General features: G+C 42.8%; 1 protein-coding gene across 1 annotated transcript in view; it reads left to right on the top strand.

The window, feature by feature from the left end:
* aak1b (AP2 associated kinase 1b) overlaps nucleotides 1-27457 on the top strand; it is a 130601-nt gene that overhangs the window by 39087 nt on the left and 64057 nt on the right. Inside the window, exons 9-11 of the mRNA XM_063210784.1 lie at nucleotides 3130-3221; nucleotides 16013-16182; nucleotides 21031-21113. Coding sequence (XP_063066854.1) covers nucleotides 3130-3221; nucleotides 16013-16182; nucleotides 21031-21113 — 345 coding nt within the window. The remainder of the gene's footprint in view (nucleotides 1-3129; nucleotides 3222-16012; nucleotides 16183-21030; nucleotides 21114-27457) is intronic.

The following is a 27457-nucleotide window of genomic DNA, read 5'->3' as shown; positions in this document are numbered from 1 at the left end:
ATGGAGTAATGTAGGCTCTAAACAGGGAACACTTCACAGAATCAGAGCACATAGAAAACTTACGTAAAAGCATGTTTGCTTGAGCATACATTTTACAGCGCTGTCTATAAATATCTTTGTCATCTGTCCAGTTATCAGATATGACATGTCCAAGATACTTTATTTCTTCACATACAGCAAGTGGACTATCTGACAGATAAAAGGTAGGGAAAGTTGATTTCCTATCCCCAGCACTTCTAACAATCATGATATTGCTCTTTTTAGCATTATACTGTATGTCATAATCAGAGCCATACTGAGAGCATACCTTCAGCATCTGCTGCATCCCAGCACTATAAGGACATAGCAGAACCAGATCATCTGCATACATAAGATGATTAACAACAGTGTTACCAACAAGGCAGCCAGTTTGTACTCTATTTAACTTATCTGACAGTTCATCCATATAGACATTAAATAAAATAGGAGATAAAATCCCTCCTTGTCGCACTCCATTAATAACAGAAAAGGGAGCAGACACCACATTGTCCCATTTAACATGAAATAATTGATGGGCATACCAAAAGGCTAATATTCTCACAAGGACTTTAGGGACACCTCGATCAATCAATTTCACAAACAGTTTTTCATGGTTAATTCGATCAAAGGCTTTGGACGCATCAATAAAGCATAAAAATACGGATGAGTTCTGACTAGTATATTTAGATACAATCTCTTTAAGAGCAAATATACATAAGTCAGTTCCATGTTTTCTTTTGAACCCAAACTGATTATCATAAGTAAGAATATACATTTCTAACTTACCTAACAGTATTCTCTCTAGTACTTTGGACAATATACTTGCTAATGCAATGGGGCGATAATTGCTGATACTATTGAGTTTACCAGTCTTATCTTTAAGTACAGGCACTAACATTACTGCCATAATAGCTTTAGGTAAGACACCATGCACCAGACAGCCAGTAAGACACATTGACAAGAGAGGACAGAGCTTGTAGCTGGCATGCTTTAGATGTTCTGTAGTAATTCCATCCATACCACAGGCTTTGTTGTTATCCAGCCTGTTGATGGCTTCACTGACATCTGCTGCCTTAACTACCGTGTCAGCAGGGAGACCAGAGTGTTCAAGACTAATGCTAACAGGGTTACTATTAACACAGTTAAAGATATTGCAATAGTGCTCACGCCAGATTTCAACTATTTTTCCTGGACTACTGACACCTTCAATGTCAGCAGGTAGGGGAGTTTTACTGTTATTCATCACTTTTACCTCCTTCCAGAAGTCAGTAAGGTTGCCTGCAACTTTCTAGCTAGCGAATCAGCTCTCATTGTGTTTTCATTCTTCTTAATAAAACGAAGGGCGTATTTAAATCTAGCATTAGTGCGCTTTTTCAATTCCAGTAAGACCCCCTGTCTGGGCCTGCCAGCGTCTAGCCAGAGTCTGAAGGCCTGTCTTGCCTCGCCATATTGCTCAGCCACAAACTCATTCCACCCGGGTCTAATATAAGGTACTTTGCATTTAGGCCTACTTTTACGCAAGGGTTCACTGGAGTCATTGAGACATTTTAAAATACAATCATACATATCACACAGTTGTTCACTATGTTGCACAATCTTACAGTTCATGTCTGTACACATTAACGCCTCTTTGGGCAAAACAATATCATTTAAAAGACCATCTGTTCTGTTTAAATATCCATCCATGTCCTCCTTGCTCAGTTTTGACCAGTCCAGCTTAGTAGAAGATACAGTATTATAGTTACTGTCCAGCAGGGGGACATTCTCAACATTTATAAGTGCAGCAACAGGTAAATGATCAGAAGTGGCAAGATCATAACAAATCTCCACATTCTCCAAAGAGGCATGGGCATCAGCTGTGGCTATGATGTGGTCTAACCACGACGTTGTGTGCCATGCTTCACTTATGTAAGTAAAGCTTGTGCTAGGCAGCAAGGCTTTACTAGACAGTATTAAGTTGGCCTCATTACAGAACTGTTGGAGGTGTGCACCAAACAGGGATTTACTATCAGACATGTCAGCATTAAGATCTCCCACAACATAGACACATGATGAGCTATTATCTTCTATGAATGACTGAATAAAAGCTAACCTGTTCATAAATTCATCCTCATGCTCATAGGCTTCATATGGTGTGTAAATGTTTAAGACAGTAAATTGCTTATCATTATAATTAAACTCCAGTCCTATGGCCCAGTCAACATTTAGTCGCACCACCTTCACCAATGGGTCATATTTAATGTTCCACAATATAGCTACTCCACCAGGTATCCTACCTCGAACCAGCCTCGTGCTGAGATCGGTAGTGGACTCTCCAGCCCCATGGAAGTTCGTGTGTAGAGAGTTCAATTTGTCCAGATCTTGTTTTGCCAGCCAAGTTTCTTGCAGGCAAAGGATATCACATTCGCCCAGTAGTGTGTCCACCACCAGCCTGCTTGATCTATCAGTAGCAGTGCGTCCTACCCGCAAGCCGCGAGTGTTGTATGAAACAAGACGCATTTAGTGTCTATTATCGCTCCCCATTAATAATAATGCTGACTGTAATAGCAATGTTCCTCAAATAAAATACATGTAGATATTTCAGCTTTTGTTGATGTATAAGATTTTACAAATAAATAAATCTAGATAAATAAATCTATATTAAATAAAATAATTGAATCGTTGGCCAAAATAATCAAGGCTTTGATTTACAACCCCAGTCTTGTCAATTTGAAACAAACAAACAAAATTTGACAGGCTTCAGGTTTTTCCGTCGTCATTAAAAATATATTTGTCAATGACTGACAATTCTCGGTTAACATGACCTATGGCAGGCAGTTATGCAAGTACGGTTAGTGCACACTTTCAGACACTCATTGAAGTAGTTTTCATCCTATGTGTGTGTTTTTGTACCTGTCTAGGTACATTTGTAACTGTCTTGTACATCAAGGACCACAATGGAAATAAGCCCTCGGGCTTTATTGTGTAATCCTGACTCTCTGTTTTTTCTTTTAGTGAAGTATGTGGTGTGGTTCACTGGAAACTAAATCATGTATTTGCTTTTATTCAAGAACTGAGATTGTCAAATAAAATCAATCAATCAATCAATCAATCAATCTATTTCTCCTCCAGAACTTGCCAATCCCCTCCAAACTCCCGGAGCCCATTCGCGCCAGTGAAGCAGCTGCCAAGAAGAGCCAGAGCCAGAGCCAGAATAAGGCCAGGTGAGATGCCTGCACGCCCACATACTGCACACTAGGGCTGCCCTGACTATTCGATGTAATCGATTATGTCGGTTGAACAGTGGACGTGTTCAACATACTGTTGATGAAGTTTTTTGCGCGAGCCGCGAGGTAGACGTGCTAAACAGAAGCGGAGAAAATGGCATAGACTGAACGTCCGAGGGTGTCAGTGTCTGACGAAGATGAAGGTAGCAGTGGCACCACTAATCAGCTCAATAAAAAAAGTGATAGCGCGAGCCACGCGAGGTACGTCCTGAAACAGAAGCGGAGAAAATGGCAGAGGCTGAACGTCCGAGGGTGTCATGTCAGACGAAGATGAAGGTAACAGTGGCACCACTAATCAGCCCAATAAACGGACAAAGACATCTAAAGTGTGACGATATTTTAAAGACAAGGCATGGTCGAGTTTCTTTAGGACACTTTAGGAGAGTATATTGAGGAAGTGGTGAAGGTTTGTCAGATCGAGCCACGGGGTAATATTTCATGCTGCTTTGTATACTGTCGCTGTGCTGGCAGCGTGCATAGCAACGGAGATAAAGCAATAATTCATAATGTGCCTGTTGTAGACGAAATATTTAACACCTTGAGGGTGACAGTGGTCGGGGTGTTTGTAGAAGTCGAGCTTGTATACAAAGTAAAAAAGTAAATGAAGACAAAAGTGTGCATATTCCTGCCAACAGCGGGAGATGTGGAGTGAGAGGAATATGGTTCTGATTCAGAGAGGTCTCGGGTCCCTTCTTCACGGTGCACGAAGTGCACCTCGCACTATTCAATACTGTTTGTGCCGACTGCAGGTCTAAATAAATAGTAATACTACTCTAATAATATAATAATACTCATAATTATGTCGTACAATTACGGACTGGATCTATATTAGCAACAGAAGGGGGATAGGGACCAGCTGGGTTTGGTGCGTTAACAGAAAAACGTGGACAGAGTAGCCAAGTTCTTTCCTCGTACTCATAAAATCTCTGGTAGTCTTTAACCTAACCTATAGTGGCCCATATCTTTTTCCACTTTCCTATTATAACTTAGGCCTCTTTATATGTCAGTAAATGTAGGATAATAGCCTACTGAAACAAATAATAGCTTGAACTGAAACAAATAGATATTATATTAGGCCTGTATTTATTATAGTCTGTGACTAATTTGTAAAAATGTCCCCTTTTTTAGAAATCATTGCCCTAATATGCCCTAGGTGCACTCTGCTTTATTTGTCTATTATTTTTCAGGTCAAAGTTAAGTGGCATATCACAGTTTTTCCCTTCCAAAAAAAAATCTAAAACATAATCGCGACTATTCGAAAAAAAAATAGTTGATGGAATAATCGGGAGATAAATAATCGTTAGGGACAGCCCTACTGCACACATTCACACAGACGAGGCCGTCATCATGTTTTAGCATATGCATCACACGCTAGTGCATTCGGCGTGTTGGTGCGACGCCTTTTGAAGTTAACGCGTGCTCCTCAGACGGTAAAGCGCTTTCATGCACTTTTGACACGTGACAAGGTTTTCACAGTTTTCCCGCCGTGTCGGCGGTTTTCTTTTGCCACAGCGCATTTCTGTTGCTAAACGCAAATATGCTTTGCTGTGCCCTAAGCAAAACCATGCCTAAACCTAACCTGTCAGTAAAGCCATGTTTCTGCTGTTTTACTTTAGCCAAGAGCAGCGCATTTGGCGAATTTCTAGCTAAATTGTGCCTAAACCAAAACCATTCCTAAACCTAACCTGTCACAGGGCGTTGTAGAGCACGCCTAAACTTGCAAAGTCGTATTGGACACAGACGATAGTCGGTTCAAATCAGCGTGTCATCTATACGCAATGCATGATGACATGTTGTATATACGCAAAGTAAACACAGACCTATACACATACACACAGACCTATCTATACGCATACACACAGACCCATATGCATACACAGACCTATCTATACGCATACACACAGACCGATGCGCATACACACAGACCTATCTATACGCATACACACAGACCTATCTATACGCATACACACAGACCGATGCGCATACACACAGACCTATCTATACGCATATGTCACAGCCCTATCTATACGCATATGTCACAGCCCTATCTATACGCATACACACAGACCGATGTGCATACACACAGACCTATCTATACGCACATGTCACAGACCTATCTATGCGCATACACACAGACCTATCTATACGCATATGTCACAGGTAGGGGGTGCACGTTTCTGGGCTCCTACTCATTCGATAACCACACAATAATAAACGTGGCTTCTCACTGCAAAATCAAGGCAAACCAAAGAAGGCACTGCACAGCACACTAAATGACTAAAGTGGTCTATGCTGGGGGGAGAGTGGTAGCAGTCCCGCTTAGCTAATAAGTCCAAAGTGGGTAGAAAGGGGGGCACTGTGGCGCAGCGCGCTAAGCCCCCCACATTTGGGCTTGCATGCCCATGGGGACCCTGGTTCGAGTCCGGCCGGGGTCTGTAAGTACACCATTATTTTGCTGCACTATCCTATCTGCACATGCGCACCACCCAAGGCTGCACGATCCGGATTCGTGGAGCAATGTCGCCCTTCGTTTAGCTAAAAGCTGATCTGTTAGTGTTGTTTCGCTAATTTTAGGCTTTTAAGCCAGTCTGTAAGATTTGTTTTATTCAGGTAGCCGAGGCTACACGGCATTTTGGTGGTTTATACACCACATAATGTTATAAACAGGGCTCTAAATTAACGGGCGCCAACACGCCAAATGCGGGTGAAAAATAATTTTGGCTGGTAGAAAAAATCATCCACTAGCCAAATTGGCCGGTAGCGCGCCTCCGACTGAACGCTAAACAGCTGCCCGCACAGATCTGTAGCTGCCGGCCCGTCTGATGAACGTTAAAACGTCGCCTACATTAGGCCTACCCATGAACATTAGTCCTGCCGTCATGATGTAGCCCACACCCATTGGCTGACCGTTAATCACAATAAGGCAGCCTCACATCCATTGGCTGCGAGTTTGATACCCGCGCGCTGGAACTAGTGTTGATAAAATATGTTCAGTGAGCGGACTAGCGCGGATTACTTTGGTTTTGTAGGTTTTGGTCAGATGAAAAATAATGTGGCAGTGGTTAAAGCACGGTTATGTGTCGATGACTGCAATTAATAGCAGCGTAACTGTTGTGACGGTGAAATAGAGAATTGGTGGAGCGAAAACGGCGTGAGTGAGTGGAGGGAGAGGACAGCTGTTTGTCAAAACAGTGTTGTTGCCGTCAGAAGCCATCTGATATTTGCGAGGTCCTCGCAACTACAAACGATGGAATTGTCGTTTCCTAATAACGCCCACGCCATCGCAAAGACCCTGCACGAGTTTGACATGGATATACGAGTAAGTGAAAAAAAGATAACAAAAACTAGCGACGAAAGTAACAAAGTAAGCATGGTCTCCGTGGTGTTATTGGATATCTAGTTGATAGCGTAAAGGTAATTGTCATTCCAAGCGCATTGTAAGTAAAGCTAATATTAATTTGACCTGGAGGAACTTGAAGGTGTCACGCAGCAGCAGCATAAACACACAATGCAGACATCATTCACGCACTGTGTGTGTGTGTGTGTGTGTGTGTGTGTGTGTGTGTGTGTGTGTGTGTGTGTGTGTGTGTGTGTGTGTGTGTGTGTGTGTGTGTGTGTGTGTGTGTGTGTGTGTGTGCGTCTCCTGTCCTTCTCCTCTCCGTCTCCTTCTCCTCCCTTCATCTCTTCTCCCCTTCACCTGTCTTCTGTGCATTGTCCATAGTATTTGGACCACTGTGTGTGAAGTGATGCTGAGTAGGGGATATTAGGTTTTGCAGTGTTTGGTTGTGTGTGTGTTTGGCTAGTGTATGTTGAAAGTCTGGTATGTGTGTGACATTAGTGTTGAAGGCATGCTGTGTTTGTGTGAGTTGTAGGCCTATACTGTATGTGAGGTTTGGGTGATGGTGTGTGAGGTAATAGGCTAGTGTTTGGCTGCCTGTGCAGTATATGGAAATTGAATGAAAAATAATGAAATGCAGGAAATAAAAATATAATTACTAAATAATTATAGAATAGACTGAATTATATTGAGTATACTATTTATATTGTTTATCTGTGTTGAGGACATAGTTTAGTTCAATAAAATAATTAAAAGCAACATAATTAACGCATGGTTTATTTTGGTAAGAAAAAAATGGCTTGTTGACCTTCCATTTGGCTAGTAAGAAAAAATGTCTACTAGCCAAATTGGCTGGTGGTGGAAAAAGTTAATTTAGAGCCCTGGTTATAAATGTGGGAAATACTCTTAATATTATATAATGGTGCCGGTGGTAGGCTAAGGAAAATTGTCATTTTCTATGTCAGCCTAAAGATTAACGAGACACTGACGTGGCCGTTTGTCAAAGATCGTGCCTGGATCGTGCCTTGGATGGTGCGCATGTGCAGATAGGATAGTGCAGCAAAATAATGGTGAACTTACAGGGTCATTTCCCAGCCCTACCCCATTTCTCGCATTTCAATCGTTTCCTGTCTCCTCTCACACTATCCTGTCATAACAAAGGCCCCAAAAAGACCCCAAAACATACTTTTAAAAAAAAGTGGGTAGAAAGACCACTGTCTCCATTGGGCCGGTCGTCACTTGCGTCAATCCATAGGATCTTCCTCCTCTTCAAATGTCTGTCTTGGCCCGGCTCCGTTTGGCTATTGGCAGCTCTCAGGCGTGCTTCTCTCCCTCATCTTCGGCCATCTCCTCTCTCGTCGTGTCCCATCGCTTCACATAATAAAACTATGTCCATTGATATAGAATGGAGGCCAACATTTTATCCCATTACTGATGGCAAAATATATACTGTCAGTGGCGCTGTCCGATTAACCTGGGCCTTCCCCCACCCGTCTCATACTTCACCTCTTCCCAGTTACCATTCACTCTGTCCTGATTGTTCACATGTCTGTCCCCATTATACTCCCCCCTCCCCCCCAGAACCAAACTACCCCAATTGTCAATTCTGCCTTTCGTCACCTCGTGACCCATACACACAGACGCGCACGCACACGCGCACACACACACACACACACACACACACACACACACACACACACACACACACACACACACACACACACACACACACACACACACACACACACACACACACACACACACACACACACACACACACACACACAAACACACAACCATTTGTAGGCAGACGTGCACACATACTATGAATTTTGTCTAGAATCCCTTTGGAAGGCAATTTTCAGTCAGGGCCATGGTACCAACGTCTTAATCTTTAAAAAGGATAGCGACAGCTTTTCAACTCTCTTCTTTGGAGGAGATGTTTGTATTTAATCAGATATGAATTTAAAAGCCAAAAGCAAAGAGCAAGAGCAATTACACATTATTTATACTGCAAAGACGAACAGGGCAGAGATCACTTGCACAATTAATATTCATATTTGTCTCGTTTGCTTGTTGCTTTATGACTCCCTGGGCTGAAGAGAGTTTGTTTCCCCAATTTAATTGCAGACTCTTGCAGAGTAAGTGGATAAAATGGAGAAATTCTATTAGCGTGTGGATGTGGACGTTTTCTCAATACCAACCAGAGTTCCTCCATTTAATTATGACTCTTTTTAGACCGAGCATATTAATAGTGGAGCCTAGCTATACCAAAGCTCTGTGTGTTGAAACTTTTGGGTAATGCTTTAGAATAAGGTTCTTCTAATAAGCGTTTATAGTCACTAGTAAGCAGGTAGTAATACCCTTACAAGTGCCCAATAACATGCTTATTAACTTTAACATCTTATAAGCTGCTTATTATGTGTTTATAGTGGTTTATTTTTTAGTCTTATTATTTACATCGGTACACATATCCATCTTGATATGCTGACTACTACTAGATATGGAGGCGTCACGAAAAACACAACATTTTCAAGATGGCTGCCATGTGTACCGATGTTCATGCTTTTACTCAAATAAAGTTACTCATCAGATGTTAACAACGTTAATGAGCATGTTATTGGGCACTTGTAAGGGTATTACTACCTGCTTACTAGTGACTATAAACGCTTATTAGAAGAACCTTATTCTAAAGCGTTACCAATTTTTGTTTTTCAGTTGAAGGAGAGGATTGTGCACATCCTAGGCAAAGGTGCAGGAGGAAGGCTAACTGTAGTTTCCAGAGTGAGAAGTCCGCACACTTAGAATCCTTGTTGTTGTATGTTATTTTTCCATGGCAGGATCGAAAATACAACACAAAAGGATTCTAAGTGTGTGGACTTATCATTCTGGAACACCCCAGCCACACAAACAAATGAGAATGTGTTGACGTTCAAAAATAACATCTCGCACAGTCGCTCTGCCCATCGTAGGCTCATGCATAGTACATGTGGAAACATGAAAGCACACGACAAAACATTTTCCCAGCATGATGGCAGCCCATCTACATCCACCACTCGAACTGCCAGTATTGTTGACAGCTGTAACATGTGGTGTGTTGACATGTGCTGTGCCCGTGCCCGTGCCAGCATTCTTGTTGACTTGATGTGATTGCTGCACTTTAGATAGACTGGCAGTTGGCCATACCGTACGTATGAAAATGACAAAGATTTTGACACACACACACCGGCACACACATACAGTATATGATTACTTTTGTTTTGATCCTGGAGAGAAGCAAAAGAAACAGGATGCAGTATGACTGGTCTTATTGACTTCCATGTCCACCAGTACTGACAAGTATACCATTATATCATCATTCAACACTCAAGGGTGACCAAAACATTTTCGTCTCCACATTTGCATGCTACCAATGTATGATGGCTGAAACCGTCGGACAGCATTGTTATGTATTCGAGCCGGCAAAAACGAGTGCTATTTTCTCCCACCTTGAGTGAGAATGTGTTCCTGTAGCGTGTAATAATGGCTCGTGTCCATGTAGAAATCAAAACGACATCCCACCTTTTGCGACAAGCTCAAATAGGAAGACAAGCTGCAACATGTTTTCAACATGATTGCACTCACATCTACCACCCAGACAGCCAATACTGTTGACTGTTGTGAATGATGTGTGGTGTGTTGTGCTGCGTGCAAGCATGATTATTGGCTGTATGTGATGGCTGTGCATTACGATGGACTGTCATTGTCATATACTATACATGGCCAACTGTCAAACATTTTGCTATGGACATGCACACGCAAAAACATATACACACATATTCACACTCACTCGATTGTTTGCAAATTTCTGAAGATATTAACAACTAAATAAATAATGTGGGCTGATGATAAATGTATATCTCCATGACTCAAACAGGCTTGGTGAAAAGTTTATGCATCTCAGAATACCATATGTCCATGGTAGACCATACGTCAGCTCTCAGAATACCGTATGTCCATGGTAGACCTATACGTCAGCTCTCAGAATACCGTATGTCCATGGTAGACCATACGTCAGCTCTCAGAATACCGTATGTCCATGGTAGACCTATACGTCAGCTCTAAGAATACCGTATGTCCATGGTAGGCCTATACGTCAGCTCTCAGAATACCGTATGTCCATGGTAGGCCTATACGTCAGTTCTAATTCAGTGCATCAACAATTACAGTTGATTGCCTTAATTGGTGCTGAGACAAAAGGTCAATTGGTCTCGTTAAGAACTTTTTCCTCCCATACAGTTGTGAGGTTTCTCCATACAGCCTTTTCCTATCAACTTTACGAGTTCCCTTGGGCTATTGCTCTGCCTCTTTGCTATAGTGCAGTGTTTCTCAACCTTTTTTTAGGCGAGGCACCCTTTCAATTCATGAAAATTTTCAAGGCACCCCAAACCAACAAGCCGTAACATGGCATCGCATCCGATACCACACAAGCTTAGACATTTGGAGACGTCACACGACCTACGTTCGAAGTTGCAGCTGACTGGGGCAACCTATATTTACTTTATTGTGCGTAAATGACAGATGAAAGATTCCACTGACTAGCATTAACTTATCAATTTAGACAAATATGTACTATATTACATAATTTATTTATCAGCCACGTTTCCGTGGCACCCCTGAGGGGGACCCGCGGCACCCCAGGGTGCCCCGGCACCCCTATTGAGAAACACTGCTATAGTGGAGTGCATTGGTCGTTATCCAATTATCCAATTGTCAGGCACTCTGTGGTGAATGCAAGCTATTGTTGTTGCTGGAGAGGAGAGGCCAGCCAGTGTTTGATGAGCTCACATGTTATTTTTCTTCCCTCCTTTGTGCTCTCCTGATTCTTCTGATGTCCCATTCACTCCATTTTTATTCGAAACTTCACTAGAATAAAAATTGAGTAAATGTGAGATCACCGGTGTGCGGTTCTTTCATGGACCTTTAGCTCTTACATGAACTTTATGCTTTGAACCTGCACTCGACAAAAAGGTTCTGGATGGGCGTGAGATTGGACTTGGATTCCTGCTTCTTCTGCTCATTGCAGTTCTTCTCTAGCCTAGTAAACTAGGCGAACAACCTAGCCGCAGAAAATATCCAAAAAGACTCAAAATCCATCCTTTATCCTGTATTGGTATTTTTTCAGTTTGATCCTGAGTGGCGTTGTAAAGGGCCTAGCAAGGTGATGACACGGCCATGCTATGCGCATACACGGTCCCATGTCACTTTACATTTAACTTCCATTGACTTTCAATGGGAGACCCCTCTCAAAGATATGAAGTGAGTTATTAGTGCTTTCAATATTGGCCTACGACGTTGGACCACACAGGCAACACAGTCAGTGAAGCAGTGTTGGACTATACTGCAAAGGAGCCCTGTCACTGCCCATCTCCAGTCGGAAGACTTAAAGCGATGGTTCGAAGTAGATTCACCCTAATGTCATTTGAACCGTGACATCCATCCAGTAGCCCACCCGAAGTATTTTCTGGCTTGGGCGAACATTAGCAGAGTTACTGAGTTATTCAATGATCATTCCGAATAGCTTGGCACAAGCGCGAATGGATCCTCGGCAGTATCTCCAAACTTACCCCACAAAAATCACATGTCATGACACCAAACTTCTGCAGTAGCACAAATATGGTCTGTACTCACGAAACAAAGCATTTGGAAGTTTGGAAATAGTCCAGGAGTTTAGTATTATCAACACAAGCCGAATAGCTTCTCTGCTGCTAAAGCTGTGCCAACGTTACTTCCGTCATATGAGACAAGCCCGTAAAAGTCTTCAACAAAGTTCCAGACGAGAGTGTTAAAAAAGTTTTCACTGAATTGTGATTAAGGCTTATATTTTCCAGGCAATACTTAAAAGATATTTCAAATGTTACCTACTATCAATTAGACAAGGATTTTCGTTATCAATACTGATGCTGAATTCACTTTTCATTGTGCATATTATGAGCTTCGTTGAGGACTCTTACATGCTTGTCTTAGATGACGGAAGTAACGTTGGCGCAGCTTTAGCAGCAGAGAAGCTATTCGGCTTGTGTTGATAATAATAAACTCCTGTACTATTTACAAGCTTCCAAATGTTTTGTGAGTACAGACCATATTTGGCAAGAGTAGGTGGACCACTCTAACGTTACTACTACAGGCCAAGTTTGGCCTCCTGCACTGTGACATAGATGGCCACATCCAACAAGGAAGAGCAGGATTTGGCCTAGGAACTGTGACACCTCTGTCTCTAGCTGATGGCAACTACTGTACACTGCCCTACAAAGGCAAAGTGCAGTAACTACACATTTTGTCAAAATTGAGTTCAGTCAGACTAAAAATGGTTTTCATAATACCTCACAACCCCCACCCCACCCCCCAGTGGTGAGCATCTGCAATCTCACATGTCATGAAACACTATTTTAAAGTACATTGGTATGCAATTGTAAAGAAAGTAAATGGCATATTTTCCAGTAAAAGTATTTATGAGTATTTCTGAATCAAAACTTTATGTAATATATAGTGGTGTAATGCTTTTCGTGATGCTCAAAGACGCGTGTTTTCATGGCCATGTTACGCAAGCCGAGATCAATTGTACTGACCAGGATCAGGACAAGGTGACGTGACCGGTATCAAGGTGCTGGCAAGGCTGCTTTAGCTCCTGTTTTGTATTTGAAAAAGCAATGTCTCGATAGCCTGATAAACCAGCCTAAATGTGAGACCAGAGTAATTTAGTCTGGTCCCGATGAACGATACCTCCGAAGATTGTTGATGAGAACAACATGTTGTTTTTTCAAACCGTGCCGGCGCTCTGACCAATCAGCAATCTTTGCTGTTGATATGCTTTCCCAACGGTGTTGCAAGATTCGTCGTCACTCCCTCAAAACACCGCCCGCTTTGATTCAAAACAAATCTCTGCGTTGTGATTGGGTTTGCCAGACTCAGGGCACAGTGTTCAAAACGTTCTCAGATCCGAGGCCAGACCCACTCGCAGCTGAAAAATGTTGGCGTCCCAGCGGGTGGCGCTAGTTTACCAGCGCTAATCTCTGGACTCTGTATTGTCCTACTAAGAGCTCATACAGTGTTACGAACTGTACCATTCTTTTAGTTGCGCAATACAAGTACCACACTTGTCCACATGGGGCCATTATAATAGAGAGAATGCCTCTGATCTCTGTCTTCTCCGTCAGAGCAGACCTGTTGTGCCCTGTTCTTTTAGTGTGATTTAATTTGGATAATAATGATTATAATAGTACATAAGTGTTATTTAGCGCTTTTCATGACTCTCAGAGTCGCTGTACGTACGTGTGAGAAACATGTAGACAGTACAAACACCCAGGGGGAGCAACAGAACAATGAAAGACAACAAAGGGCAAGCGCAACAATAGATCTGGAGGGAGGCGACGGTGATTGATGAAGGAACTGGATAAGCAGGCCTCAGGTGTTATAAGTCAGGGGTCAGGAACCTTTTTGGTGGAGAGAGCCATAAACGCAGAATTTTTAAAAAGACATTTTCATGAGAGTCATACCATTTTAAAAGCACTGAATACAATCAAAAGCATGTATTTCAATTAAGCCCAACAACTTTAGAGTGTACTGTCAAGTTATTGCTTTTCTTGATAACAGGTAATTAGGGTTGCCAACTGTCAATTTCATTATGGCGAGGGTCTGGGAGAATTTTGTATTTTTTAGATGTAATTTCCTGCATTTTAACACTTTTTAACCTCCCTTGTCCTGTTTCAACTCAATATGGAACCCGTACTTTTATTTATAAATACAGGACGATTCCATATTTCAAGGGATGGTTGGCAACCCTAGATAAGTAAGAGCCATACAGTTCCCAAAAGAGACACATGTGGCTCTAGAGCAGGGGTGCTCAGACTTTTTGAACATGTGAGCTACTTATTGAAATGGGTGTGTGAAAGTGATCTACTGGGGGTTCGGGGGTTTCTCCCCCGAGAAAATTTGAAAATACAGCTGTTAGAAATGCAATTTTAACACAATATGAGAATGTATTTGTATGAATACACATCAATAATGAAAGGTGAATCAGCGATAACAACCTCATACATAGGCCTACCTTATTTAGGGCTACTGTAAATTACGCCTGTTTTTGATCACAAAGGGAGACCATAGTAGACTATCAAGTTTATGATACATTTAATTTTCATAGGCTAAATGAACATAATATTAATGAAGACTGTTATTTATGTGCCCTCTTCGTTTCTGGACAGATTTTAGGCCTATGTAATCCCCTTTTCACTTTAATATGAGTGCAGAGCCTGAACCTGAAGTGTTATTTCATGTGTGCATGCTTGCTGTCACCTCTTTGAAGTGATGTTGGTTTGGGATTTCATGGAGGACTTTTTTAATGCCACTGTGAGAAGTAGACAGAACAGAGGAATAGTGTAGACGCCTGGAGTTAGCCTGTCAGATTCTGGGTATCAGGGAACTTAAAAAAATAAACAAATAAAATAATGTCCTACAATCTACCAATACTGCCTTCGCGATCGACTGGTCGACCGCGATCGACGTATTAAGCACCCCTGCTCTAGAGCTATAGGTTCCTAACCCCTGTTATAAGTGGTCTGGAAAAAAAATGGGTCTTGAAGTGACATTTGAATGGGATTACTAGAGTTCTACTTTGGAACACTGCGAGCTAGCCCAGGAAGACTCCTCACCACGCGTACTGGGGTGCATTTCTGGAAAGCGTAGTTCTTAGCAGTTAGCAACTTAGTTAACACGATAGTTGCCAATGGGAAATTGCATTGCAACCAACAAAGTAGCTAACATAGTTAGCAACTACGCGTTCCAGAAATGCACCCCTGACTTTCCATGTCCTTTTTAATGTTCCAATTTTGATTTTACACCACACTACCCCTATAGTAATGCTTCAGTAAAGGAGTATTAATCCTTACCTCCACCCCCTACTGTCTCTATCTGTCTCTCTGTTTCTCTCTCTGTCTGTCTCTCTCCCCCTGTCTGTCTCTCTCCCCCTGTCCCCCCCCCCCCCCCCCCCCCCCTCTCTCTCTCTCTCTCTCTCTCTCTCTCTCTCTCTCTCTCTCTCTCTCTCTCTCTCTCTCTCTCTCTCTCTCTCTCTCTCAAGGGACCACAATGGAAATAAGTCTTCAGACTTTTTGTGTACATCCCTGTCTATTTATCCCATCCAATGTATGGTTATTGTTGCTTTAATGTTTTTACACCTAATAGAATAAATAAATTCATTCATTTATTCATTCTCTCTCTCTCTCTCTCTCTCTCTCTCTCTCTCTCTCTCTCTCTCTCTCTCTCTCTCTCTCTCTCTCTCTCTCTCTCTCTTTCTTTCTCTGTCTCTCTCTCTCTCTCTCTCTCTCTCTCTCTCTCCCTCACTCTTCCTCCCCCCCAGACTGACAGACCCCATCCCCACCACGGAGACCTCCATCACCCCTCGGCAGCGTCCCAAGGCGGTGCAGTCCCAGGCCCAGCCCATAGGTGGCATGCTCCCCATCCAGCCTGCCGCCCTCACCCCGCGCAAGAGAGCCAACATCCCAGCAGCGGCCGCTCCCCAGCCCATAGGTAGGTGAACTAGGTGTAAATAGCCATGAACGGCCATCCGGGTACTTTGCTCTTCAATTTAAAAAGCCCATTGGTAGGTGGACTAGGTATCAGACCTCCTTGAGCTTTTCCCCCCTATGAATCAAGCGAAAGGGAGTTTTTCCTCACCCCTGATGCCACCAGGGGCCGCATCTGAGCGCCCAAATTCAGTGTGATTATCTATGACTTGTGCTAGACCTAGCCGCTATGGACCTTACTCCTCTAAGAATCCTGGTCCTAACCTACGCTGACCTTATGACTCTGCAATCTTTATCTATCTCTTCTTCCTCTGCCTTCCTGCTATTTCTGCCTCTCCTCTCTACCTCTCCTTTTAAATCCATCTCTAACAATTATGTTTTTTTCCCATTTGTTAAGCACTTTGAGTTGCATGCCTTGTATGAAACAGTGCTATACAAATACAATTATTATTATTAAATAGCCCAGCCCCCACACACAGCTGGCTCTCCCTACCAGTGATATTTGCATCTACAGGGATTGGACAAAATAATAGAAACACCTGTCATTTTGCATCCACACAGCCATTTTGCATCTGTCGTTTTGCATCCACAGTTAATCCTGTTGGATGTGGTTCATCCTTCTTGGTGGTATGCAGACAGACATTACCTTGGATACTGTAACTCTTGATACATCACAAAGACTTGCTGTCTCAGTCAAAGATACAACAGTTACATACACACCAATAATTTCTTTCCTGTTTGAACTCTGATATGTCTCCCATAATGTTGCAGGATTTTGAGCAAAACTGTGCTCTTTGCTAATTGAATCTTCACACTTTACCTTATTGGTGCAGTGTGCAATTAATGAAAGTTAGCCAACAGCCTGGTCCACTTGAGCCATGCATGTTTGCATGTTTGAGACTGACAGGCAGAGTGATCGAGACAGACTGAGAATTAGAGACCGAGAGAAAGAGAGAGACTTAAGGGCTCTGCATACTTAACGTGCGCACTTTGGCGCATTTGGTGTGAGAACCATTCAAATGTGGCAGACCATTCATAGTCAAAAGCGCCATTTACAGGCTTTTGCTTGCATTTTCGGAAGTGTGCCCTCTGCTGTTCATGAGAGAAACGGCAGTATCTGTCGCAACTCGCAGCGTGAGTACAGATGTATAAAAATAGAAAGCCAAACACGGCTGCTGTAGGGCTACTGAACGTCTGACTTATGACTTACCACAATGAAACATAGATTTTTGTTGTAGCCTACATTGCCAGATCATTCCAAGACCATGTTAGAGCATTGTTCTGGCTGCAGAATTTATTAATAGATCGCTAAACACAACGTGCTTCTGAACAAAGTAGCCTAAACAATTGTTTCACTGAACAACATTTAAGGGAGAAGATAAAATACCGTATTAGCCCGAATATAAGACGATCCTGATTATAAGACGACCCCCCATTTTCAGGCTCATGTTTTGGGGGAAAAAAAAATTTGGAGACTAAATTTGATTTCACATTGGAAACTTCTTTCAAAATGCAGTTTTTAATTTGTTGGAAAATCTGAGGCTTTTTACACAGAATAAATTTCACAATATCATTTTCATGGAATTTCCATGATAAAAGACCACAGATGGTTACTCATATCCTTTTCCTTTCTTTACTCACTTCACCTGTCAAGCGCCAATAGGCACCTACAGGCTACAGCCGCCTGCCTGAGCCCGCCTGTTTAAAGTGCGACGCAACATAGCCTACACTCAGCATTAGTCTGCGCCAGCCAGGCAACCAGTCCAGTAGAGATAGGCAATCTATTGTGCAATGCACAGATTTTGCGAAATGCTTAGTTGACAGCAATAGCTAACCAGCAGCCGTCTCGCCAAATCGCCGTTCATTTTATGCATCCAAAGTTTTCCGTTGGACTATAGAAACCGAATGTGACCAAAGGCAGATTGATGCATTGCACTTGAAACCCATGCGCTGCCTATCAGGACCACGTTGACATTAAAAGTCCGATTGATATTCATTTCGTACCAAGGGTAAAACTCCTAGTGATTTTACATGAACAAGACAATCTCTTGCCTTAACCATTATTCTGTGTTGTTGCATCGTTGCGAGGCATATCGTCAAAGGCACCGCTTTCTCGGGCACACACAGATGACCATTGATTGGCTGATGACAGCATCCCAAACTTAGCCTACAGGTTGTTCGCCAAATCACCATAGTTTCTAGTGGTGTTGTCGGCTGACCAGAGAGAACGACCAAAGCTTTCATGATGAGACTGTAAAACCAAACACAAATAAAAGCAGAGCAACGGGCCGCGATTGACTTGTGTTTTTCCCCTTGCACTGTCGTCCGCATCGCGTTGACATTGACAGTTGATAGACGTGCGGTGCAACAGTCATAACGAAACAAGCATCTGCAAATTTGATATGGACAAAACAATCTCTTAACCCATCCATTATTGAGTTGTGTGCATTGTTGTGAAGCATAGGCTAATGGCCGCATTCAGGTTAAGTAAAAAAAAAAAAAATGTTTTTACTTTTTTCTCTAGCGCGCGGAAATAAGACGACCCCCCTTTTTAGAGTACTATTTTTAGAACAAAAACCACGTCTTATATTCGGGCCAATATGGTAACTCTCTAGGACATTTTATTATCCTCAAAATGATGCAGGGTCCATTCTGTAGTAGCGTACTGTAGCTGTAGCCATATCTCTCCACAACTCCTGCTTTGTCTGCCTACATGCATGGTCCCTGGTGGCGCACGGCAAGTGCGGGGTGCACAACCTCGCGCCGCGGCAGCTTGCGGAGGGGCGTGTGACGTCATTTTGAGCGCACGCCATGGAGGTATGGGTGAGGTTACCACCAGTTACGCTAACTGTGAATCCGCCTTTAGAGAGAAAAGGGAAAGAGAGAGACACACAGAAAAAAAGGGGAGACAGAGTCTGTGCGTGTGCGCGTACGTGCGTGCAATGGCAAACAGAGACAATCTCACCCGTAGTGACTGCCGTCATTAACGTAGAAGAAGGATTAATACTATGGAATTGAAAGTACTGTTCATTATGTGTGTGTCTGACTGCTGATTGGTGGTTGTGTGTGTGTGTGTCCTGGTGTGTGTGTGTGTGTGTGTGTGTGTGCGCGTGCATGCGTGCGTGCGTGCGTGCGTGCGTGTCCGTGTCCATGTGTGTGTGTGTGTGCGTGTGTTTGTCCGTGTGCGTGCGTGCGTGCGTGCGTCCGTGTCCGTGTCCGTGTCCGTGTCCGTGTCCGTGTCCTGATGTGTGTGTGTGTGTCCTGAGGGGTGTGTGTGTGTGTGTGTGTGTCCTGAGGGGTGTGTGTGTGTGTGTGTCCTGGGCCTAAGAAAAATAAAAGTTTGGTTCCGGTTGGTTGTCAGCTTTGGTCATGAGTCGGTCAGATTTTTTTTTTTTTTTTCAATTTTTTTTTTTTTTAATGTCCGACACCCCCAACCCCCCACATGCGCCAGACTTCGTCATAAATGTTGTTGGAACCATGCCAAGGACGATAGAGTGAAGCCTACAGTTAAAGTTACAATGAAATATAATAAGCATTAATGAGCCAATTATACTGACCGTCACCAAAATGAGGATATGATACGTAGGCTAATAGCCTACCGTTTCTGGCAAAACTTGTCCAGCTGTCAGTTGCCTGACACTGCTATTTTAACTCCTGTAGGCCTATGTCCCGTTTACTTTTTTTTTTATTCCTTTCCATCATCCGTTGTGGACCATAATTTCATTGGGATGAAGGTTCTGGCTTGCAAACATTCTATTTACTCACTTTTTAGTTTTACACGAGGATGTAGACACCTGAGGCGATATGAATGTTTTAATGAAGGGTGATTGAGGGGCAACATCGTCATTGCCATTAAATCATTATTGTAGGAAACTGTAGTAGTCCTAGGTCTTCATCGAACAGTCGTATTTGTGGCGACATCGTTCATTTCAATTTCATTATTTGGAGGAGGTGCGGAGTAGAGTGCTCCTGTGCAAATGGTGGAGGGACAAGCAGAGAGAGAGAGAGAGAGAAAATAACGGGCGCAGGCCAACGGACTTCTTGGTTAACCAAGCCTTGTGGTAAATGAAAGAATGAAGGAAAACTTGGGCAAAGCATTTCCCTTCTCTCATATTAACTTATTTTACAAGGTACAGTGCTACTTTAGTAGCCTATTGCTATAACGAGTTATGCATCTCGTCGAACATGCGCGACTGAATGGAAGCCCTTTTCTATCACGACGAGACAATATCAATACATTCAAAAATCGTGGATAATGTTGTCTGCGTGTTGCATTTCGAGGCGGGTGGTCAGGCTGTGTCAGTGTCGGGTGAGGTGAGGTAAGGCTATTGACTTAGGTTATTTGACAGGCATTTTCGCCAGGTTCCCAAACTATCCTACATCGTAGGCTATTAGTCTGCAAGAACGCTATGAGGCAAGTTGTTTAAAACTTACGAGCTACAACGACTACCAATTAGCATGTTGTAGCATAATAATTAGCCTACAACGTGACCAGATGCGCAACTCTGCAGTGACATTTGGGGTTTTCTAATATCAAGCCGGCGGCCCTTATGGCGCGCGCGTGTGTTGCTCCTATGTGGATAGTCATGCGATGCAAATTCAGTAACTTGCAGGCAGGTAGAAAGTGAAAGATGGCGAGTTATGGGAATGAAGAAACGTGTTGTGTCTTGTCTATATGAACAACCGTCCACACAGCATCGATATTTTTTGAGGATTCCAAAAACTCAAAAAAAAAAATTTGGGTCGCACAAAAAATGATAGGGTCGGTCGGCAACCGGAACCAAAACATTATTTTCTCTAGGCCCTGGTGTGTGTGTGTGTCCTGACTGGTGTTATTGTGTTGCTCCTCCAGGTGTGAATCTTGCTCAGCCAGCTGCAGCACTGCAACCACAGAAGGCCCAGCCCTCCCCTCCCGCCGCCCCCGAGGCCAAACAGGTACAACACACACACACACACACACACACACACACACACACACACACACACACACACACACACACACACACACACACACACACACACACACACACACACACACACACACCCACACACACACAAACCCATCTGTAGGCAAACACGCACACATACTGTGGATTTTGTCAAGAATCCCTTTGGACACACACACACACACACACACACACACACACACACACACACACACACACACACACACACACACACACACACAAACAAACACCTGAGCCTGCTGGTCCTGAGTCCACGCAGGTAGATCTTAATCCTGAGACTATTGTTTCTGAGTCCCCCCCCCACCCCCAATGCGGTGAATGCATTATAGAAAGTCTCCCTGTGTGCTGTTGCATGTATGCATTTTTACATGTTAACCATTTTGTGTGTGTGTGTGTGTGATGTTTCGGGCAGCATGCCCTTGGGACGTTTCGCATGCTGCCCGAAACGTCACATTAAAATAAGAGAAACGGGAGCTTGGTGTCGCAGACTTTTCTTTCAGTTTTTCATGGTATTTTTGCTAGTCCTGCACCCAATCTTTTTGAGACGTATGTGCGCGTTTTTCTCTTTTTTTACAATTTGTTTTATTTTCATCTCCCTGCCGTCTGTCTCCCCGCCTGCGAGTCTCTGCAGTGAGGCTCCTTACTCGGCTCCCTACTCTAATGTCTGGCAGCTGCTATTGTAGCTGCGATTTGATGTGTGCATGTTCATAATGCTGTGTGGGGGAATGCAGTATGTGTGTGTGCGCGCTTACCCACCTATAAGCGTGAATGTGTTTGTGAGATTGTGCCTACTGTGTCTCAGTGCAAGTGCTTTAGAAGGTGTGTCTGTGTGGTCTTGAAGATCCTTGCCTCTCGCTAAAATCTCCAGTTTGACACTTTAGTGCAAATGCAACTGACTTCTGCATTCAAACCCTTTACCTGGGATTTCAGATGGGGCTAAAGCCATAGCATATCCATTTGCACATTTATAACATCTTATCTAAGGCCTATTCAGCTATTCAGCGGTTGAAAATGTTGGTTTTAATGCTAAAGGTAACATTTCGTGGTATGATGTGCCCAGTCATCCACTTTTCAGCCAGAAAGTCATTCCATGCCTTTATGAACAAACTTAATCTAGCTGCTGCATGTCGTTGAAGAGTTACCCAAATCTCAATCTTCATAAATCAAATTGTCCACTGTCCGCAGTGAGACTGAGAGAGGACCTGCTGACCCAGGGGTCAGGAACCTTTTTGGTGGAGAGAGCCATAAACGCCGAATTTTAAAAAAGACATTTTCATGAGAGACATACCATTTTAAAAACACCGAATACAATCAAAAGCATGTATTTCAATTAAGCCCAACAACTTTAGAGTGTACGGTCAAGTTATTGCTTTTCTTGATAACAGGTAAGTAGGGTTGCCAACTGTCAATGTCATTATGGCGAGAGTCTGAGAGAATTTTGTATTTTTTTTAATGTAATTTCCTGCATTTTAACACTTTTTAACCTCCCTTGTCCCGTTTCAACTCAATATGGAACCCGTACTTTTATTTATAAATACTGGACGATTCCATATTTCAAGGGATGGTTGGCAACCCTAGATAAGTAAGAGCCATTTACAGGTCCTAAAAGAGCCACATGTGGCTCTAGAGCCTTAGGTTCCTGCCCCCTGTGCTGACCGATACACAAGCAGTATTTCAGTAGACTCGGACCCACTTCTATGGTAGAAGACCAATAAGTAGTGTATAGGGCGCGCACAGATCCAATGAAACGGGTGCAGGATCAAAAAAAAGATGTGAAGGAAGGAAGAAAAATCGACACACTGTTGCTGCTCACCGATTTATTTAAAACCTTCCGACCTCACTCGTCAGGTGTAGGTTTGTGTCTGCGTTATTGATTTCTTTTATAGTAGAGATGCTCCGATTAGCTTTTTTGGCCAGATCACCGATTTACCGATCACCAAAATTGTAATCAGCTGATCACTGATCACAGAAAGAATTGGGATCTGTCCTAGTTGTTTTTTTTTTTTTTTAGCAGACTATTAATTATATCTATTCAAGTTTTCATAAACCAATCATAATCACAATTTGCTGTAAGCTTTCACTTTGATATTTCCCTCTATCTTTCTATTTTAAAAATGTATTCGCTAATCTATCTTTCAGACTTGAAATGTTGTAGTAATGTACTGTATAATCAGTACAATATAAAATAAGTTATTGCATAGAATTACTATACTATTTACGATTGAACTGAAGCATTAGATCAGGACTAGGATAGCCTACATACAAAAAACAAAAGAACATGTCACTTGAAATGAACAGGCAACATGCACAACATAGTGTCTCTGGAGAAAGCCTCTCCTTCTTTCTCTGTCACCGTCCACTCTCCCTATTTCTCTCCCTCATCTCTTGCTGTTCTTTAAGGTGTTTCAGAAACTATAAACGAATCAACTGGCTGTCAGTTTCAAAACAATAATGTTGACATGTTTGTGCAGATGACGTGAAGTTGTCGCGTGCTGCCATACCATACGCGTTACTCAAAATAGCTAACTGACAACATTTCCAGTCACATTTTCAGCTGTGGACATTTTCAGTCCACATTCATGTCCTTGTGGGGATGTGAAGAGAGGGAAGCAGAGCAAAGATGGAAATTGGACTTATGGCTATAATCTTGTATAGGGCTGCACAATTAATCGAAAATAATCGAAAATCGTGATAAAATCGTGAAATCGTAGTTGTGATTTCAATTGTGATTTAATCGTGGCAATAGTGATCTACCTTTCAGAGCGTCCTTGAAGCCAGAACATACTGACAGGCTGTTGTTTCCGGCCAGAAATCTGTCCAACTAAGTTTCATGCTATTGCCTTTACATAATTATTACAATTTATTTTGCTCATCCCGTATATAATTCATTCTTGGTTATATTTCATTTTGTTATAATTTAAAAAAAAATCTGCAAAAAATCAATACTCGTGATTTATAATCGTGATTACGATTTTGACCAAAATAATCGTGATTATGATTTTTTTCCATAATCATTCAGCCCTACTCTTGTATATATTTTGCATTTTTTTTAATGTTATTAATATATACTGTCCTTTTATTAAATAAACTATTAAATAAAGAGGAGGAAAGTCTAACTAGGAACAGACTGCCCACGGCAAAGGCAGGGGAATTAATTGATTTTCTATAAAAGAGCAAGCGCCATAAGTGGCGGAGCCATCAAAAGAGAAGTTGAACTTCAGTTAACAATTAAAACTATGACTCAGTTTGCCGGCAGCCAAAGTAATCTCCACGTTTTCTAAAGATGAGCCCTGCTTGTTTTTCCCCCTGATCAAAGGTCAAATCTTTTGCTGATCTTACCGTTCTTTGTGTATTCACTCCAGTGGGCCACAATGATGGCCTCTGGCTCATCCTGCTCACTGAAGTGAAAGTGAAAGCCCACCTGGGAAACTACAACTCCCATTGTCATTGTGACACAGCACTCTACAGCACGCAATTGCACACTGCATGCAATGAAATTGTATTTATGTCTCAGCCAATGCAAGGGGGCAGCCCCCAATGACGCTCCAAGGGAGCAGTGCGGTGGGGCGGTTCCATGCTCAATGTACCTCAGTCATGGAGGAATAGCACTGGTTAATTACTCCCCACACCAACCTGGCGGGTAGGGAGTCGAACCGACAACCTATGGGCTACAAGTCTGACGCCCTAACCTCTTACCGATGACTGCCCATGGAAGGCACATGAAGGCACTGCTCTCCACCCCCCTCGCGCATCACCGTCTGCGGGATTGGCAACAGGAAGGGCCTAGTGGTTAGAGAGTTGGTCTTTCAATCTAGGGGTTGCTGGTTCGAATCCCCCCTGACCTCTCCCTACATCTCCATCCATGGCTGAAGTGCCCTTGAGCAAGGCACCTAACCCCATACTGCTCCAGGGACTGTAACCATTACCCTGAAAAATAATAGCTGTAAGTCGCTTTGAATAAAGCGCAATGTAATGTAATGTAATGTAATGTAATACAGGAAGGCAGTGGTTTCCCCTTAGCCTGTTTGTGCACAGGCCATGTGGTCCCTGCCAACAGAGACTGTTGGGATGCCATCATTAGCATGCACAATTTGGGGGGGCAGGTGCTGAAGATGTGGGGGGTGAGGGCATTGTGGAACTTCCAGCTGCATTACTAGGCTATAGAGGCGATATATTATATCGGGAGCAGGAAGGATCTGCTCACTGCTTGCAAAAGACTTAATTTAGAAGATGCCTGAACAAGATCTATGATTGAAACGTTGCTCCTAATAAATTAAGTCTTTTGCAAGCAGTGTACAGATCCTTTCCCGCTCCTACATGTGACAGTTTTTTGATCTGGCACCTGCTGATGCTTTTTTGCTGGATGTGCGCACTTTCCACTACACTCAATATATTATATCGGGCCATATAAAAACTACAACTAAAAACTACGCCAGTTAAGGCATGCCCATCACAGGCTAGAAAGTAGGCTAGAAGTTAGGCCAGGTTATTAGCATTAAAAAAAATGGGGGGGGGGGGGGGGGGGGTTATTGCCTCTATTTGACAAGACAGCGAAGACAATGACAGGAAGCAAGTGGGCAGAGAGAGACGGGGAAGGGTCGGCAAAGGACCCCGGCCGGGAGTTGAACCCGGGTCGGCCTCACAGCAAACGAGCGCCCCACCATCCGCGTGGTTATTGACATGTTTAAAGGGACACTGTGCAGGAAATGGTCAAAAAGGGTACTGCAACTATGCTGCTCATTGAAACTGGGCTGCTTATTGCCAAATTTGATCTTTTTGTAAACGTTTACGAAGTAATAAACTAATATTTTCTAGTATGGCCCAAGTACAGTCACTTTTGCAGATAAAAATGGCCATTTCTGGAAATTCAAAATGGCGGACCATGGAGAAGATCCCCCTTTTCATGTATGAAAAGTGCAATTTTTCCAGTCATAATGAATACTTGGAATTTGATGGTGGTGGTAAGTATTCATGGAAAAGGTAACATTAGTGAATGGGTAGCATGAATTCTGGAAATAAACAACTAGAAATCTCACACAGTGTCCCTTTAAGTAAAGCTTAATTGAGGCCACGCTCCAACTACAGTGAACTTCAACACAGTGTACAATACNAAGTGAGCTCACTTCCTGACGAAGGCTTCATGCCGAAACACGTCGAAGTATTTTAATCATGCTATGCCCAACAAAATAAAGGCATTTTAATTACAAAGAAGATGGGTGCCTTGGTATTTCTACAACCTTTTTGAAATCAACCAAGCCTGTCACTAAAGAGCACCATCTTAAAAAACTAGTCAGTTCCAGGAAGCACTACAACTGGACTTCATTCTGAAACAAAATGGGTACAATTGACGTGACATATGTGGCATTAAATGCAGTGCTATTCATGTCTCTGTGCCCAGTGCCCAGGGTATACTTTTGACTCAAGGACTTTTTCTTTTCAAGCCCATGCCTTTAATGCTCATGATTCATGTTGGCAATTTTTGCGAGTGTTCACAAAGGAGCAATTACCAATCAGAGCATGGTAGAGATTGTGCGTGCGTATGTGCATTTGTGTTTCTTTGAGACTAGAGCAGAAGGTGTTAGTGCGTTTGTGCGTGCGTGCGTATACATGCGTTTGTGGGAGAAGGCTGGGGATAGAATTCATTGTGCATGCTACTCCACTACGATAATAGTTGCGGGATTGGGAATTTCGTATATATCGCTTAAAATATCCTGATATCAATATTTGCAGAAAATATCGTGATATTGATTTTTTCCAATATCGAACAGCCCTAATTGTGCGGCTTTGTGAGTCCCAGAAGTATTCTCCTCCTGTACCTTCAGCACTGCTGCAGTTCTCTGGCACTTATTGTCGCAAGACGTTCATCTCAGCGTCCACACCGCAGATTATTATCACGGCAATGGAATGACCTAGAGCGTTTCTGGCAACAGCAATTCAGTTGGCATCAGATAAAGAGAGCCTTGGCGTTTGGGAACTCTCTTTTCAATAGCTATTTCATCCGCAGCATATTGGGTGAAAACGAATTTGTGCAGCAATCCTTGGTGGACTTCCATCACATTAGAGCCCACACAATACTTGACTTGACTTGACTCGACACACAACTGTGTGTGAGAAGCTGAAGAAGTTTCTCCCCAGAAGGCTGTGTGATGTGTCGACATGGGCAAGTCTAATGGGAAGATTGTATCTACCTTATCCCTAGCTCCATGATAAAATGCGCAAAAAAGGGGCTACACTTCCACTGACAGGAGAATGCCTGCCATTTTACAAACATACAGTGCCATGAGAAATTTTGGGCACCCTTTTGGAAAATCA

The sequence above is a fragment of the Engraulis encrasicolus genome, chromosome 11 (assembly GCF_034702125.1).
Source record: "Engraulis encrasicolus isolate BLACKSEA-1 chromosome 11, IST_EnEncr_1.0, whole genome shotgun sequence".
Classification (NCBI taxonomy): Eukaryota; Metazoa; Chordata; class Actinopteri; order Clupeiformes; family Engraulidae; genus Engraulis; species Engraulis encrasicolus.
Note: the sequence above shows the minus strand (reverse complement) of the source record. Positions and strands in the feature narration are given on the sequence as shown.